At 38.8% G+C, this 17,411-nt stretch overlaps 2 protein-coding genes across 6 annotated transcripts; one reads left to right on the top strand and one right to left on the bottom strand.

The window, feature by feature from the left end:
• Positions 1-1,821: 1,821 nt before the first annotated feature.
• On the top strand, positions 1,822-8,089 carry LOC131011674 (cellulose synthase A catalytic subunit 2 [UDP-forming]-like). The gene is made up of 14 exons (XM_057939456.1): positions 1,822-2,334; positions 2,762-2,957; positions 3,031-3,242; positions 3,324-3,420; positions 3,492-3,666; positions 4,554-4,820; positions 4,910-5,255; positions 5,370-5,507; positions 5,603-5,728; positions 5,818-6,030; positions 6,116-6,398; positions 6,511-6,707; positions 6,794-7,144; positions 7,228-8,089. Exons 1-14 carry the CDS (start codon positions 2,254-2,256, stop codon positions 7,807-7,809), a joined length of 3,264 nt encoding a protein of 1,087 aa, XP_057795439.1. The 5' UTR covers positions 1,822-2,253; the 3' UTR covers positions 7,810-8,089.
• Positions 8,090-8,107: 18 nt separating this feature from the next.
• Positions 8,108-16,837, bottom strand: LOC131011673 (uncharacterized). 5 transcript variants are annotated; one of them, XM_057939451.1, is made up of 13 exons: positions 16,623-16,837; positions 14,401-16,483; positions 14,139-14,309; positions 13,309-14,049; positions 12,750-12,920; positions 12,420-12,644; positions 12,149-12,352; positions 11,361-12,032; positions 10,707-11,012; positions 9,908-10,573; positions 9,325-9,636; positions 8,593-9,231; positions 8,108-8,441 (listed from the first exon to the last, which is right to left on the bottom strand). In XM_057939451.1, the coding sequence occupies exons 1-13, from the start codon at positions 16,734-16,736 to the stop codon at positions 8,233-8,235; spliced, it is 6,513 nt and encodes a 2,170-aa protein (XP_057795434.1). In that variant the 5' UTR covers positions 16,737-16,837; the 3' UTR covers positions 8,108-8,232. The 5 variants fall into 5 exon arrangements, with proteins under 5 accessions (XP_057795434.1, XP_057795435.1, XP_057795438.1 ...); XM_057939452.1 differs by having other exon boundaries at positions 11,361-12,029; XM_057939455.1 differs by having other exon boundaries at positions 12,176-12,352.
• Positions 16,838-17,411: the final 574 nt, after the last annotated feature.

The following is a 17,411-nucleotide window of genomic DNA, read 5'->3' as shown; positions in this document are numbered from 1 at the left end:
TTTAAAAATAAAGATCGCACTGGAATATTGTGCTTTCTTATCTCAAGAATCCATAAGAAAATGTAAGACAAAGAAGGAAGAAAAAATTGCAGTATTTTGTAAGTAGTCATCATAAATTATTTCAATCTTCAAATTAATAAATGAAAATAAATACGATACCTGAAAACCCCGATCCATGCGATAAAATAAATTTCAAACAGAATATGAAAGTATAAAACCATGTATGTTATTCTTATATTAATGTAGCCATTTCACTCAAACCTAAGAACTAATTTTGTTTATTTCCTTAAAAAAAGATAGTTAAAAGCTAGCTAGCAAATCAAAATATAATTTCCCCCTTATCATCAGTCGTTTTTATGAAGACGAGCTACCAAATCAGGGAAATTACATCAATTTGAAAATGAAAACCTTGATATAAGTAAAAATCTAGAGTTGTTTTAGATTTTGTTAGATACACGGGTTGATTATCCTCATAACTATATTTTTTTCGTGAAAATTTGGCATTAAACGTATAAAGTTATTGTGTTCGTCATTAATTAATTTATTTAAAAATAGAATTTACGCTCTGTATGAAATTCGAATCAATATGTTGCATTCATTTATCAAGAAGATTCATTAACCATAAATCTTGACGATCAAGTAACTGAAACTAAATTTTCGTTCTCACAATAATTAAAGATTTTCATTTTAATCGTATATAAATTTATACAGAGAGATGATGTATAAAAAGTATTTGCGTATGTTACAAAACATCATTATTTCTTTTGAATATCTAATCAAATATTTGTAGATCTTATTCATTTTAAAACAACTTCAACCTTTTTCATTTTTGAGAATAAAACAACTTCAATCTTGAAAGACTAAAACTAAAATTTTAACCGCATTAATCATAAATGTGAGGAAGTTGAGAAAAATGTTGCTGGTTCATTATTTTTATTTTTAATGTTTGTTATGAAAAATGTGCATCTTGTTTACCCCACCAAAGGTACAAGAAAGAACAAATACATGAAAGTTACAAAAACACCCTTTCCCCACAGATCCAAGCGCCACCGGTGGCGCCGCCGCCCCACCACCACAGACTGGGTCCCACTCTCTAAAACCCCTCTTTACATTACTCTCGACCCTCATCTCTTCTTCCTCACGCGTTGAACTTTCAAACCCTCCCTCTTTCTCTCACTCATTTATTTTCTTTGTATATTATTGGATTATTTTTTAACTATAGCTCAAAATTTGATGTGAAGGTGATTTTTTAACTTGAATTTTTGCAATACTATAAATATAATTTATATTTATTTTTTTACATAATAACTCAAGTTAAAACTTTCGACTAAAATTGAATGTTAAAAAGAAAAATAATGCGTTGTCAAATCAGCTTTCGACTATATATATATATATATATATGATTTTGACTTGAATTATAAAATAAACAACGAAAATAAACATAGAATACATTTATAATATTTCGGTCAAAAACTGGCTGTAGAGTGTAGATAAAAATTATATTTAAAATAAAATTATATTACTCCCTCTATCCACAAAAATAGAGAAGAAGTAGATACAAGTTTTAATAAAAATGATTAGTGAATTGTTAATAAAAAAAAATTGTCTCATTAAAAAAGTAATATTAATAATGATAATTAATTGTATTTTGAGTAGAGAAAAATGTTTATTATGTGATAAAAAAAATTAAAAATAAAAAGAAAATATTTTTTGTGAATATTGTAAAAAAAATGACTATTTTTTTAATTGAGGGAGAGCATATTATTATAAAGAATTTAGCAAATTGTTTTTTGTCTTTGTTGGCACTTGGTCCTGTGATCCACACACCACAATGCACAATCCCCTACAGCTCACATCAACTGAGAGAGAGAGAAAATTGAGAGAGAGTGAGTCTTCTCTCATCTCTCAAGAAAAGAATCAAGAAACACCATACCCACCCACCAAAACCCATAAGCTTTCTCTCTCTAGATATATATTTTTTATATTAAACCGACACTTCTCTTCACCGAATGCAATAATACGTCTGTGTGTTTCTCTTTGGGTCGTCTGTTAATCCGTCGTTTTCAGTTCATTGTTAATGCGAAGGGGTTATTTAAGTAGCAGAGGAAAAAAAGGATAAAAATAAAGCACGGAAGCAATCACATTTCCTTCTCGCTTTGCTTTGCTGTGCGCCAATGGGGATTTTCTCCCTTCTTTCTCTCTCTTTCTATTGATTGAAGCTGTGTGAGTTGAAGGAGGCTTCGATTCTTGGCCATGGATACTAAAGGGAGGCTCGTTGCTGGCTCCCATAACAGGAATGAGTTTGTTCTCATCAATGCTGATGACATTGGAAGAGTAATCCCTCTCTCTCTCTCTCTCTCAAAATGGCTCATCTCTTTGAGTTTTTCTTGTTAAAGCTGGAATCTTTTTCAAATGGATTCAAGCTGCGATATGCTGAAGTTTGACATTCACAAAACCAACTTCTTTCCTACTGTCATTATAATCGATCATTTCAGTTTAACAACTTTTTTCCCGATTTAGTTTCTCTCAGCTCTTTTTGAGCTTTTCTAGATTTCCGGGCCATTCCACATTCTTGTCATTTAGTTTTCACTCAACTGAATTTTTCCAATTTTTTTTCTTTCTTTCTCCAGATTTTCTCACTTTTTCCACAAATCTGTAATAGTCTTACCGGAGCCACGTATCTTTGCTACCAATCAAGTTCCATCTTTCTTGAAATTTCCCATTTCTGATCTAGTGTTATTTGATCTACTGTATCTTGCAGGTGACTTCTGTGAAAGAGTTGACTGGTCAGATTTGCCAGATTTGTGGAGATGAGATTGAATTCAGTGTAGATGGAGAGCCTTTTGTTGCTTGCAATGAATGTGCATTCCCTGTTTGTAGACCTTGCTATGAGTATGAAAGAAGGGAGGGCAATCAAGCCTGCCCTCAATGCAAAACCAGATACAAGCGTATCAAAGGTTGTTCTTTAATTGCTCTTTTATCACTAATCCTACCTTTTGAATCGGCTACTGATTTTCTTGAAATTCTCAGGGAGTCCCAGAGTGGATGGAGATGAAGATGAGGATGAGTTTGATGATTTGGAGCATGAATTTGATTACAACGAGTATGAGCAGCAGCACATCGCCGGAGCACCTCTGTCGTCTCGGGGCATTGGCCGGACTGCCTCCGGCATCACCACCCACTCGGAGATGGATCCCTCGGCTCTTAACTCGGAGATCCCTCTCCTCACTTATGGTCAAGAGGTAGATGTCATATTATAAATCTATTGTGTTTCTTCATCTTATAATTAGTGTTTCTTTACTAAAAATTGATTCTTGATGAAGGATGACACGATTTCAGCCGATAAGCACGCCCTAATTATCCCCCCGTTTCGAGGGAAGCGAGTCCATCCTATGCCCTCTTCTGATTCATCCATGACCTGTGAGTGTTTTGTGGTGTGATTGTTGATGAATTATGTTTAGTGATGTTTCTTGATCACAAGTTAAATGTAGTTCCACCACGGCCGATGGATCCGAAGAAGGACTTAGCCGTGTACGGCTACGGCACCGTAGCGTGGAAGGAGAGAATGGAAGAATGGAAGAGGAAGCAAAATGAGAAGCTTCAAGTTGTGAAGCATCAAGGAGGAAAAGGGAGTGGAGATGAGCTGGATGATGCTGATTTACCCAAGTAGGTCCACCCTTTTTCAATTTTGTGCTTTCTTCCTTTTTCATGTGCTTCATCGAGTGTCGGTGGCCCTGCATTTAATGGCTTTATTTCGTTTGCTTTTAATACTTGTGATGAAACTGTGTACTGGTTGACTTGTAGCTTTTGCAATCACTACTTTGTAGCCGTTGTTAACAGTGTATAAAAGCTTCTTAGTTTAATGGTATTTAATATTGACCTATACATGCTAACTTCTATTATTGAATTGATCGGCTGCCGTATAAAGTAGGTCTTACTTAGCAAGAAAATGAAATATGGTTCCTACATTCGATTTATAGCTATGCATGCAGAGAAATTCAGCTGCGGAGGCGAACATCCGAGAGCCCTATAGGCTATAAGTAACACGATGATTCTCCTTTGGCAACATGAATGGAGAATCGGACATTGATATGATTGAATTGTCTATGAATCTTGATAAAGAGACAGAGCATGAAATAATTCAAGCTGGGATACAATGTGGCAGATAAAATGTTGGACGGTTGAGATTAATGAAACTTGAGCTGATGTAGAAGACTTAAGAAAGCTAATTTAGGTCTTTGTGTATACTTAATCTATAATTTCATATACCATTACAAGACTAAGCTAATAGAGAGGAGAAGAAGCATGGCAAGTCAATCTCAAAATATTCTTTTCAGAGGTACAAAATGAATAAGCTCAGCTCACTTCTTCCATTTTAGATTTGTCAAAACTGCTCAATTCTCTAATGTTGCATGATTAATATGCTTAGGTAAACCGTAAACGTATAATCAGTATTTGCCATTTACGTTTTCTTCTAAAAGATAGAATGTCCTTTCCTTTTAGCTCCCTGTTGTATTTATATAATGTCAAATTTATTTTTTCCTTGTCAACAGGATGGATGAAGGCCGACAACCACTTTCGAGGAAGATACCAATTCCTTCGAGCAAGATAAGCCCATACAGAATTGTCATTTTGCTGCGTATGGCAATTCTTGGATTGTTCTTTCATTATAGAATCCGTCACCCCGTCAATGATGCATATGGATTGTGGCTAACATCAATTATATGTGAGATATGGTTTGCCATCTCCTGGATCTTCGATCAGTTCCCGAAGTGGTTTCCAATCAAGCGAGAAACATACCTCGATAGACTCTCGTTAAGGTATACATTTTCTCCTTTTGTGTGCGAGATGCTCCTTTGCCATCTCTCTCTCTCATGTTCATGCTTCTGACCACTGACATGCATACCAGGTACGAGAAAGAGGGCAAGCCCTCTGAGCTAGCTCCCGTAGACATATTTGTGAGTACGGTGGATCCTTTGAAGGAACCTCCGCTAATTACGGCCAATACCGTTCTTTCTATACTTGCCGTGGATTACCCCATTGACAAGGTTGCCTGCTATGTGTCTGATGATGGTGCTGCAATGCTTACTTTCGAAGCTCTCTCAGAGACGTCTGAGTTCGCTAGGAAATGGGTCCCGTTCTGCAAAAAGTTCAAAATAGAGCCTCGTGCTCCCGAATGGTACTTTGCTCAAAAGGTTGACTATTTGAGAGACAAAGTGGAACCAACATTTGTGAGGGAACGTCGTGCAATGAAGGTATCTTCCCTCTTCTTTGTCTCGTATTATTTACATTTGTCTGCAAGATGAGATTCCTTACTAATCATAAACCATTCTAATGCGAAAACACTCACTGTAACTGTTTTGATGCAGAGAGAGTACGAAGAGTTTAAAGTTCGGATAAATGCGCTGGTTGCAATGGCGCAGAAGGTTCCCGAGGAGGGTTGGACGATGCAAGACGGTACTCCATGGCCAGGAAATAATGTCAGGGATCATCCCGGCATGATCCAGGTATATTCTACGTTCTGTCTTCATCCCATCTGTCGGCACAATGAATGAACTGCCCAATAATTATTTGATATTAACTTTATATATCTGCTCGAAAGGTATTCCTGGGTCAAAATGGTGTTCGGGATATTGAAGGTAATGAGCTACCTCGTCTTATATACGTTTCTCGTGAGAAGAGGCCTGGATACGAGCATCACAAAAAAGCCGGTGCTATGAATTCCTTGGTAACTACCTTTCCTGCTATTTTGCTTTTTTTGAATTCTGTATAATGATAATCTATCTGACCCTGAGTTTGTTTCTTTCTAATTTGAAGATACGGGTGTCGGCTGTCATCTCAAATGCTCCTTACTTGCTCAATGTTGATTGTGATCACTACATAAATAACAGTAAGGCTCTCAGAGAAGCTATGTGTTTCATGATGGATCCGCAAGCAGGCAAGAAAATATGCTACGTGCAGTTTCCTCAAAGGTTTGATGGAATTGATAGGCACGACAGATATTCGAATCGCAATGTTGTCTTCTTTGATGTATGTATACAAGCCTTTCCTCAAATTACAAGCTTCTGAGTTGTGGTTTGGATTCATGAATGAATTTATGTGTTCTTGGCGACAGATAAATATGAAAGGGCTCGACGGAATCCAAGGTCCAATTTATGTCGGAACTGGATGCGTCTTCAGGAGGCAAGCACTTTATGGATACGATGCCCCCAAGAAAGCAAAACCCCCGGGCAAAACATGCAATTGCTGGCCAAAATGGTGTTGCTGCTGCTTTGGATCAAGAAAGAAGACTAAGAAAGGAAAATCAGGAAAATCGAAGGATAATAAGAAAAAGACCAAAAACAGTCAAGCTTTGACACAGATCCATGCTCTTGAAAACATCGAGGAAGGAATTGAAGGTGAGGAAATACATCTATTTCAACACTTATATACAACGCTAATATAAAAACGACAACAATTTAAATGTTTTTTTTTTTTGTTTTTGACAATTTCTCCCTTATTGCGTGGCAGGAATTGACAGTGAGAAGTCAGCCCTGATGCCCCAAGTAAAATTTGAGAAGAAATTTGGACAATCACCGGTTTTCATTGCTTCAGTTCTCCTAGAAAACGGTGGTGTCCCTGCAGGAGCAACGTCTGCATCGCTCTTGAAAGAAGCTATTCATGTGATCAGTTGTGGCTATGAAGATAAAACAGAATGGGGAAAAGAAGTACATACTCACTGCTCGAGAGCATTTGTTTCCCTCGTATAGTTTCTAATCCCGATCTTACTTCTCACAACGTTATAAATTGCCAGGTCGGGTGGATTTATGGTTCGGTGACAGAAGATATCTTGACCGGGTTCAAGATGCATTGCCACGGCTGGCGGTCAGTTTACTGTATGCCCAAAAGACCGGCATTCAAAGGGTCTGCCCCAATCAATCTTTCTGATCGTCTCCACCAGGTTCTCCGATGGGCCTTGGGATCAGTCGAAATCTTATTGAGCAGGCACTGCCCCATTTGGTATGGATACGGATGTGGTCTGAAACCGCTGGAGAGATTCTCTTACATAAACTCGGTTGTCTATCCATTGACTTCACTTCCATTGCTTGCTTACTGCGCCTTACCAGCTGTCTGCCTGCTTACCGGCAAATTCATCGTCCCAGAGGTGAGTGATCCGATCCTTGGTGCGATCATTTTTCAACCATGAGAACAAGCTTATATGAAGTGTTTTTGTGTTTGTATCTACAGATCAGTAACTATGCCAGTATAATCTTTATGGGGATGTTCATATCCATCGCTGTGACCAGCGTGTTGGAGATGCAGTGGGGAGGCGTTGGGATCGACGACCTGTGGAGAAATGAGCAGTTCTGGGTGATCGGTGGCGTCTCGTCTCACTTCTTTGCTCTAATCCAAGGTCTTCTCAAAGTTCTGGCTGGTGTGAACACAAACTTCACTGTGACTTCAAAAGCAGCTGATGATGGTGAGTTCTCGGATCTGTACCTCTTCAAGTGGACGTCTCTGTTGATCCCGCCCATGACGCTGATGATCATCAACATCATCGGAGTCGTGGTTGGAGTCTCGGACGCCATAAACAACGGGTATGAATCGTGGGGGCCTCTCTTCGGGAGGCTCTTCTTCGCCCTTTGGGTGATTGTCCATTTGTACCCCTTCCTCAAAGGTTTCATGGGGCGGCAAGATCGCCTCCCTACCATCATCGTCGTGTGGTCTATTCTTTTGGCTTCGATCTTCTCCTTGCTCTGGGTTCGCATCAATCCCTTTTTGTCGAGGGATGGCATCGTCTTAGAAGTTTGTGGCTTGGACTGTAATTAGATACAAAGGTTAAAACTTAGGTGGTGTCTTGAGTTTATATGTAGAAAAGAAGCTGCAAAATCGAGATCAACATCGGGGCAAGAATGTCAGAAACTGCAGCTCTCCGGTGGCGTGATCTCTGTGTCTGTGTAGATAAAATGATGCGAGCTCACACATTTTTATTTCTCATGCAAAAAGTTTTTTGTTTTTGTTGTATTCTTTGGATCAAGTTGTGTTCTGTAATCCCAAAAGAACGTTATAATTTATATTTCCTTCTCAATAAAAAGGTCTGATGCAAGAATGTGCTTTCGCCTTTGCAAACATCAAATATTGTCTATTTTACTGAATTTAGTATCCAAGGTAACACGACATAATTCATAAATACATATTTGCATGAGAAATGCAGCACTAAAATACATAGAACAAAAGATAATCTATTTCTCTCTACTGAAGATCCCGCAAGGCTCTCCTTTTTGCTGGTCTTGCTGCAGTGATATCAGCGACGTTGGAGCGCTTCTGCATCGGCATGTTCTCCTTCATGTCCGCCATAGCTAGAAGCTTACCTGGGGTCCCATGGATCAAAATAGTTCTAGCATTCTTTCTCATGGTTGAACTCTGCCCATCTTCACCCCCCTCAAGCTTAACACTAGTGCCTAAAAAACCAAAAAATTCAAGCTTGTTACAAAGGTTCACTGATGAATACAAGTTATGAAGGAGAATGCAATTAATTGATGGCTTCGTAGCAGAGAGTAAATCTAGAGATGCAACCGAATGAAGAAAAAACATGGATAATACGTTGTGTACCTTCTTCATCGACACGTTCAGGCAAATTTGCTGCATTCCTGGAGACTTGGGAAGGTCTGGTTGATAATGTTGCTTTCTCCTGTTCTTTGATTTCTGTATTCAGGCAGTCAACCAATGGCACATTATCTTTATCCTTGGAGCTTGAGTCGCACGATATCTTCATCGTGGGAGTTAGACTGTCAAGCCTTGCAGCAATATCCTTTTCGTAGGGCGAAGCTGGTTTTTCACTACCAAATCCTTCATCAGTATCTGCCAACATGTCACTTGGAAGGCCGGCTCCGGAGTTCTCAAAGATGACAGGCAGAGAAGATTCAGAATCAATGTACTCTTTAATGGTATCGGCCACATCACTTTCCCTTAAAATTGAATCATATCCGGAGGAGGCTGGCAAATTTGACATTATGTGAGTATCATTCTCGAAGTCTTCCGCATTTTCCTCAAAATGAAGCTCGTGAATGGGAAACTGAACGATTTGAGCAGTTGGATTCTCCTCGGTCCTTCCAGTGCTTCCACTATCCTTCTTATCATTATCTCCACTCAAATTGAAGACCGGTTTCCACATATCCAAATTCTCGATGTCATTATTTTCACCTCTTAGATGGATATGCAGTTCTGCACCGCAGACAGAAGAACTGAGGTCTGTGACATGACAAAATATAAAAATTAGTTATCGGTTTTGATAAGAACAGTTAATGAATTCAGCAAATTAGAATTGGCAAGGCAAGTGCTGACCTGTAGGAGCAGCAACATTGTTAGGATCCTGTGTGGTTGTTCCTGTCTCTTTTGTCTCCAGGAACGTGCTCTCAAGTTCAAGACTGCAAGCAAGACCAGCTTCCTCAGACTGGCCGTTAGTATCTGAAACGTGTTTTTGAATGGCCACTTCACTGTTGATATGCGACTCATTAGTCATATCTTCTTGGCAGGATTTTGCTTTGGTATTCATCTCATCGCAAATCTTGGCTCCATTAAGATCATCAGTATCTGTGCTTTCTGTAAGTTCATCATAGACAGGGGAAGCCTTTGAAGAAAGAAGCAGATAGGTACCTACAAAATAAGTGAATGAGAAGCATAACTAGGCGAAGTTCTCAGGAAGCATGCAAGAAAAATTGTTCAACTCAAAAAAGAGATCCATCATTCATCAAATTTCACAAGTTCAGAATAGCCTTTTCTGCAACATAAGCAGTTTGAAACAGGAATCTCACTATTAGCCTTTCTATTATAAGAAATCCTCAAATATCAAGTATTTTTCATATTTTAGCATCAGAATGCAGCATAAGACCCCCGAAGCCCCTAAACACAAAGAAACTTGACCTACCTTCGTCTATGACGCTCTGATTGATTTCAGAAATGTTAGACTTTTGAAGATCAGCATCAGATAACTCAACTGCACCTTCACCACTTTGTATCATTTCCTGCTCAGATTTGTGATAAACTCTACTCTTACAGCTGACACTTTCGGACAGAGCAGTATCAATTAACATGTCTTGACAGCCTCCAAGTTTATCCAAATTGTTGGGTGTACCAAACAAGCTATTAGTATTTTCCTGTGTCGATTCACTGTCACTATCTGTTTCTCCATCATAAAGATAGGATTGTCCTAGAGGAACGACCTTTTCTTCATTGTCTTCTGCAATGAAGTCAGTTCCTTTCTGGCACTCCCCTGTGTTCTCAGTCAGCTGCCCCTCAGAAGCTTCACAGCCATCATATTCTGTTCTAGTGAAGGTAACTTCTAACCCAACACTCTCAACATCGTTCATCTTTCCACAAGTGTCTTCTCCACCATCATCTGATAATAAATCTCCAAGGCCTAAACTGTTTCCAAGTTCAAATCCAGCCTCTTGCACCTTTTCCTCATCTAAACTGGAGACAGGTTCCCCAGCTTCTAATTTTTTATCACCACATCCATGATATCCTAAATTGATGTGCATTGGCGAATTGCTGAGGAGACCAGATACTGCCCCGGAGACAAAGGATCCATGTTCTGTTAGAAAGACAGAAACAATTAAGTCACCTTCAAATTCAAGCAAACATCATGCAATTATTCAGTGCCTATGGTATAAGACCTTTCAACAATTGCAAAATAGTAATAATAGATCATATACAAGCTGCTCAACCTGCAACAACATCTGAGTTACTTAAAGTCTGTGTGGTCATTTCCCTCCCTTCTGCCTCCTTACATGTGCTCTCAAGTTCATCAGAACTTACAAGATGATCCAGTTCCCGACATATATTGTAACCAGTTGAAACACTTTCCTGAATTGCCACTTCACTGTTGGTATGCAACTCATCAGAAATATCCTGAGAGGAAGTTGAATCACCAACTTTCTCATCCAATTTCTTGGCTTCATATTGATCATCACTCTCAAATATGGATTCTTCAGAATCAGGGGAGGCTTTCAAAGAAACAAGGGGAGATATACCTACAAAATAAGAGAAGTGTAACTTGGCAATATAGACAAGAAGCATCCAAAACAATGATATGCAACATCCAACTTAAAAACCAGAAAAAACTAATCGTTCACTTATTATCACCCTATAAAACTTTACAACTTCAAAATTCTAAACCCCCATGTGGAAAAACAAATATTAAATCCCTTTCTTGTATGACTAGTGCAGTAAATAAATTATTGGAATTCTTGTTGAGCCTTCAAAAAGTTCAGCTCAACTCTGCATAATTCATAGCACTCAGTAAAGAGCAAACCTCATAATTGCTTTCATATATTGCCATCTAAAATAGTGAAATACATGACAATCAAATTAACTGTTACCTTTCTTGGAGCTGCCAATTTTTGCTACTTCTGGATCACTAGAAGTCTCAATCAATGTTTCCCTCAAAATGTCGCCATCATTAGAACAGGCAGTGGGAAGATGACTACTCTCAGGAACGACAGACTTCTGAGGATCGGCATCAGATAACTCAGATATAGTACATATTTCTGACATGTGTGTGCAGCTTTCAAGTTCATAAAAATTCCGTTGTGACCCAGATGCATTAATAAAACTTTTCTCTGTTGCTTCGTCATTAAGACAGGATTCTGCTAGAGGAATGACATGACCTTCCCTGTCTTCTTGCGTTACTGAAATAATTTCTTGAAGGCACTCCTCTTTTCTATGGGTCAATTGATCCTCCAAAGCTTCACAACCGTCATACTCAGCTCCAGAAAGAACTCCGGTGGATGTATTCAGCAATTCAAATCTCTCAACCTCGTTTGTATCCTCACAAATGTCATCTCCACCATTATCTGATAATGAAGCTCCAATGCCTAAGTTGTTCTCAATCTCATATCCAATATTCTGTGCCTTTTCATAGGACGTACTTCCTGCAGCAACATTTTCCTTCATTGCTTCAGAGCATTCCTTAATCGATGTCACACTTCCATCCAATACTCTGTCATGAAAATAGTTTTCTTCTGTCTTGTAGGGAGTCGTAACCTTGACTGCTGTTGCAAACAGAAATTTAAACTCATTTTTTGCATAGATGATCAAACGAACAACAATAAGGAATAGCATAATTTTGACAGCAACACTGAGCAATGTAATGATGAATATATATTACCATAGATGTCAGCATCACTCTCGATACCGTTTTCTCCCTCCCTCTCTTTTTCCTGCTTCTTGGTCAAGATGCCACTATTGCTGGCAGTCGATATGTTCTTTGAGATTGTCATATTGGCGGTTTCAGATCCTTCACAGAAAGTGTCACTTAGTCCAGGAGAAGCATCTTCGTCCGAGGTTCCAAACAGATTCTGAAGTTCAGCTTCTGCAATAGAAAACAGAAATTAGTTTACTGTGAATCGTATGTTGGTGAAAACAATTTCTCAACCAACCTGTCCAGCTTTGCCTGGATATCCCAGGAGTAGCCTCTTCATCTTCATCTGACTCTGACTGCCTTGCTACCAGGTTTCTATGTTGATGTTCAGTTTCCACGGTGTCTTGAAACTTCACACCACCGGAACTCTCATCCGCTATCTTGCTGACAGGGCAACTTTTGACATCGGAAATGCTTGCCTCAGCAGAAACCTCTTTATCTGTGCCATAGTTTTCATGATTGACTATACGAACAAACAACATATTATGCAATAAGTCCTCAAAATGCTGGCCAAAAATAACATTCTATTAGTGATATAATATTGTGAAAGTTCGTATCTGAAACTAACCATCTTCATCAGCAATGAGGCCTTCAGCAATCTGACTAATTTTCCCCTCAGAGCTCTTTAAGAAGCACACTGCATTTCCTGCCAGTTCACTTGCATTACTCCAAGTTCCCTGCCTCTGATTAGCGTATGCAAGTGCACTGGACTTGGCCAATAGACTCTTTTGCTTCTCCGCTGAAGCAAAGTAATGTAAACTGATAACTTAATTTGACAGAGAACATCAAGATTAAATAATTACAAAAAGAACTTCCGGGTGCAACTTGTTTGTATGTAAATTCATAGGCATACTTTCATGTGCTTTGGCACTGATAATGGAGTTAGCAATCAATTAGACTGTTATTTTGGAAGTTGCAAATTTTACTCTTGAACAAAAAAAGGACTTGAAGGTAGAAAAAGTAAAATCAGTTTCTGACAGTATAACTTGCAAGTTTAAATTATTACTATGCAAAGCATAATACGTTACGTGTGATGAGGACAAATCAAATACTTAGATGAAAAGCACTGTAAATCTGCCTTAAATAAGAGAAAATAAGTTTAAAAAAAAAAAAACCAAATTATCTACCTTTAGTTTCAGAAACATTAGAGGGTGTAGAGGGATTTGTTTCCTGTGAGTTAGAGCTCTTGTCACTCTTCAAGCATCCACTTTCATCAGCTTCAGTTAATTCTAACTGTTTGTTCTCAAAATGATAGGCTTCGCCTCCTTCAGTTGAGAGGTTTGCCTTATGATCTCCAGTACTGTTGCAGATAGTTGTGGGTGCTATAGAAGGGGAACCATGTGACATCCCTTGCTCATCAAAATTCTTGACTGAGTGTTCACCAGAAAAGTTTTCTTCCACTTGTGGTGTGATTCCATATCTCCCCTCTTCATCAAATAAATTAACCAAACAAAATTCCCCATCTTCATCACGCTTGCTCTTGTGACCCTTAGAGGATTCACTTTCACGAGTTTCAACAACATCTGAATCTATACTTCTCTTTTGATTAACACAAGTGCTATCTGTACAATGCTCTTCAGAGTTCATAACTAAATATTCACCTGGAAAGATTCCTCTATCTGGTGAGACTGTTCTAGCATCTCTTTCACCATGACATAGATCAGGCATATAGGATTCACTGAAATGGTCACTTGCATTTCTTTGATCTTTTGAGCAACCACCTTCATCAGCTTCAGCCTGTTCTGAAGCTCCACCTTTATGGAAGAAGGTTTCATTTCCTTCGGCCACATTATCACCATGATGCCTAGTCATGCCTAAAGATGGTGCCTTCAGTTTTGAAGTACTCTTTGAGTGGGTATAATGGGTCCCTGATTTAGACAAGATGAATCATGAGAGCTAAGGAAAAATGTCAAGAAAATGAAATCATAAATATTTATGTTCTAGTACAACTACTTACCGCAAGACTCAAATGCTCCATCTTCTCCAGATGTTTGGGATGTACCTTCGTTATTGTTGTCCAGAATGTTACTGGGTGATCCTAAGTGGTCTAGATCATTATGGCAATCATCCACTCTGAGACATGGTTGTACGCGTTCATCCACAGCAGTCTCTGCTACTTCTAGATCAGCTGCATGCACAGTATATAGAATGTGAACATTGGCATTCTTAAAGTACTTAAAAGATAAATACCACATAAACATCTGGTTAGAAACACTTACTCTTAACATGTGTTTGATCACCAAGTAAAAAGCTGTCAGCAGAAGTGTGAGTCTCAGCAGAAGCTTCCTCTCCTGAAACATATAAGCCTTCTTCAAGTACTTGGTCATTGATTTTGTTGTTGCAGCCAGAATCATCCGCTTGGCTATACACCTGAGCTCCAGGGTCATCCTTATCCACGCCTGTTATATTTTGTTCAACTGATTCCTGGACATCAAACTCCATCAGTAACTTGCCCTTTTCCACTTCCACAGTCTTGCTGCTAGAAATTTGATCCTCAGAAACTGAAGACTCAATTCCCAGTTCTGCACTCCTGGATGCTGCATTTGTGGCTGATTTCACAAAATCTTCTTCATTGGCCAAGTTCATACAAGAACTGTCCGCACTATCAGCAACAGAGACCGCTTCTTTCTTTTCACAAGTATCTCTTATAAATGTCAGATCCACATCACTAATGCTATTTTTGGAACATGATTTGTTAGCATTCTCTGAATCTTTAGAGACAGACAGCTGAACATCCAAGAACAATGATTCCCCAATCCCTGAAGAATCACGATGCGATGAAGCATCCAGCATATTAGGCTTGCCTAATCTGTGTGGTTGGTTCCTCTCATCAGCAAATATTCCTGTGGCAGCTGAAGACACAACTTTCTCACTGCTACTTCCTTTCAAGGACTGTTCTTCAGAAATTTGATCATTGTGGTTTTTTATGACATCTCCTGTGACGTGGCCTCTTTTTCTCTTCATTACTTTGTTCTTCTGGTGAATATTAGAATCTCCACTAATCTTGTCTAGAGACCCTGGTGGCTTACATTTGGAAGTATTCCTTGTTAATCGCGTTTTCTTCTCAACTGCATAATTCTCCTTCTCTACTAGACACGATTCACTTATATGCTTTTCTGCTTCGAGATTCTCAACAGCTGAATCAGTATCAGTAGCAGAAACCAATTTAAGACTTAAAGTTTTACGCCTAGACCTCCTCATAATTCCGATAGGCTGGATAACTATCTTCTCATCTTTAGATACTTCAGGAACAATATCTGATTGTGGCAGTGAGCTCCTCAATGTGTCAACTCTAAGACTATCAGATGCAATCATAGTCTTCCTCCTGTTACTTCTTCGGGGTTCCATCTTTTGAATGGGTTCTTCAAATTTCAGAACTATTCTTCTACCTGGATTAGCTTCAAGTCCACTAATTTCTGTATCCACTTTTGAAACACCTGATGCCGACAACTTTGAGGTTTTCCTTGAGCCCTTGACCTCGGCATTTTCATGTTTCCTTGTATCAATCGTAAACATTTCAGATTCATCAACCCCGTTCGCTCTCCTTTTAGATCTCCTAAAACGAATTTGAGGTTCAACAGTCGCATGTTCCCCTGCAATTTGCTTATTCACCAAACTCTCTTTCAACCCTTTTTCATTTCCTTTTCTTCTCTCATCTGATTTTCCTTCACTCTCATCCCCTCTCTTACTCAAAGAATCTGCATTGTCGCCAGTTTCAGCTCTAACAGGAGCTGCCTTACCAATGTTTTTCACTGCTTTTCTCCCTCTTTTCTCCTCTGCTGCAGGAGCCTCAGTCAATTTCTGTGCCCTAGACCTGGTAACCCTACTATGGTTCTCCACAATCTCCTCTTGACGCTCGTCGTTCTTGACCTTATCTGGAGCTTTCTCGCCTCTCTTATCATCACCGTTTCCCTCTCTTTTGCTTGCGTTACTGACGCCCTCTGCTACCAACTTCCCTCTCAACCGCGTCATTCTGCCTGACCTAACTACATCACCCTCCTCCGTTTCCAACGCGCCATCTTCAAAACTATCAACAGCAGAAGCAATTTTTTGCCCATCATTACATTTTACAGCTTTCCTCCCTCTCTTCTTCTGCTTTACCTCTGCCTCCATTAACTTCAACTCTCCAGTCTGCATGGTGCTACTATGTCTACCCATAGAATTCCTCCTACTTCTTTTTATTATTTCAGGAGATCTGGTAAACTCAATCAGTTCATGCTCCGGACTAAATCGTACTTTCTTACCTGTTTTACTCACAACCTCGCCAGTCGATTCGATTTCGCTCACATTATCTTCCTGCGCCTGAATCACCGAAAAAGAAAAAAACAATCAATCAATTTCAATCCCCCAAATTTCATAAACAACCCCCTACCAAGGACACCCCAAAAGTATTCCCAAACAACACATTATTACACGCAAAGCAAAAGCACATAAAAATAACCTGAAGAAAGTCCGTAAGCCGGTTGATCATCTGGAGATTGGACAAATTGGCCGGAATCTTGTGCTTCTTGCATAATGCCTGCAGCTGTTTGCGCTTCATACAGTGGAAATCCATCCCTACATCTAGTACAATTAGATAGAGAGTTTTCGCTTTTATATCATCAAATGCGCTCTCTTCCAAGAAATGTTTGAATTAAATGTTTTGAGTGAAAACTAGAATGAGTGTCGTTGTGGAAATGTGCTGTTAAATATGCTTCATTTTTTGAATTTTGAACGAAAGGGTTTTTGGCGCTCAAATTTGGCAAACACGTGGTCTACTTCTTTTTACTACACTATACTTTTTCAGATAAAGACGAATATGAATATGAATATGAATATGATATGATTGGATAGAAATTGAAAATGGATTTTGGATTTGAAAGTGGATATTGGATACCACTTCTTATTTGATAATAATCTATATCTATACTATATTAGAATTGGAGTTTTCAATTTCAAAATTAAATGATACTCCCTCCGTCCCATGAAGCATGACACACTTTTTTTCGGCACGGGAATTAAGAAATTGGTATTTTGTGTGTTAAGTGTGGTAGGTGAAAAAGTGAAAATGTGAATAAAGGGTAATTTTTTTGCCATCTTAAGAAACGTGTCATGCTTCGTGAGACAGACCAAAAAGGAAACTGTGTCATGCTTTGTGGGACGGAGGGAGTAATTTTGTAGTTAAAAAAAATTGAAAATTTACTTTTCAAAAAAAAAAATTGAAGGTTTATTTATAAGCTATACATTTTTT

The sequence above is a fragment of the Salvia miltiorrhiza genome, chromosome 2 (genome assembly GCF_028751815.1).
Source record: "Salvia miltiorrhiza cultivar Shanhuang (shh) chromosome 2, IMPLAD_Smil_shh, whole genome shotgun sequence".
Classification (NCBI taxonomy): domain Eukaryota; kingdom Viridiplantae; phylum Streptophyta; class Magnoliopsida; order Lamiales; family Lamiaceae; genus Salvia; species Salvia miltiorrhiza.
Note: the sequence above shows the minus strand (reverse complement) of the source record. Positions and strands in the feature narration are given on the sequence as shown.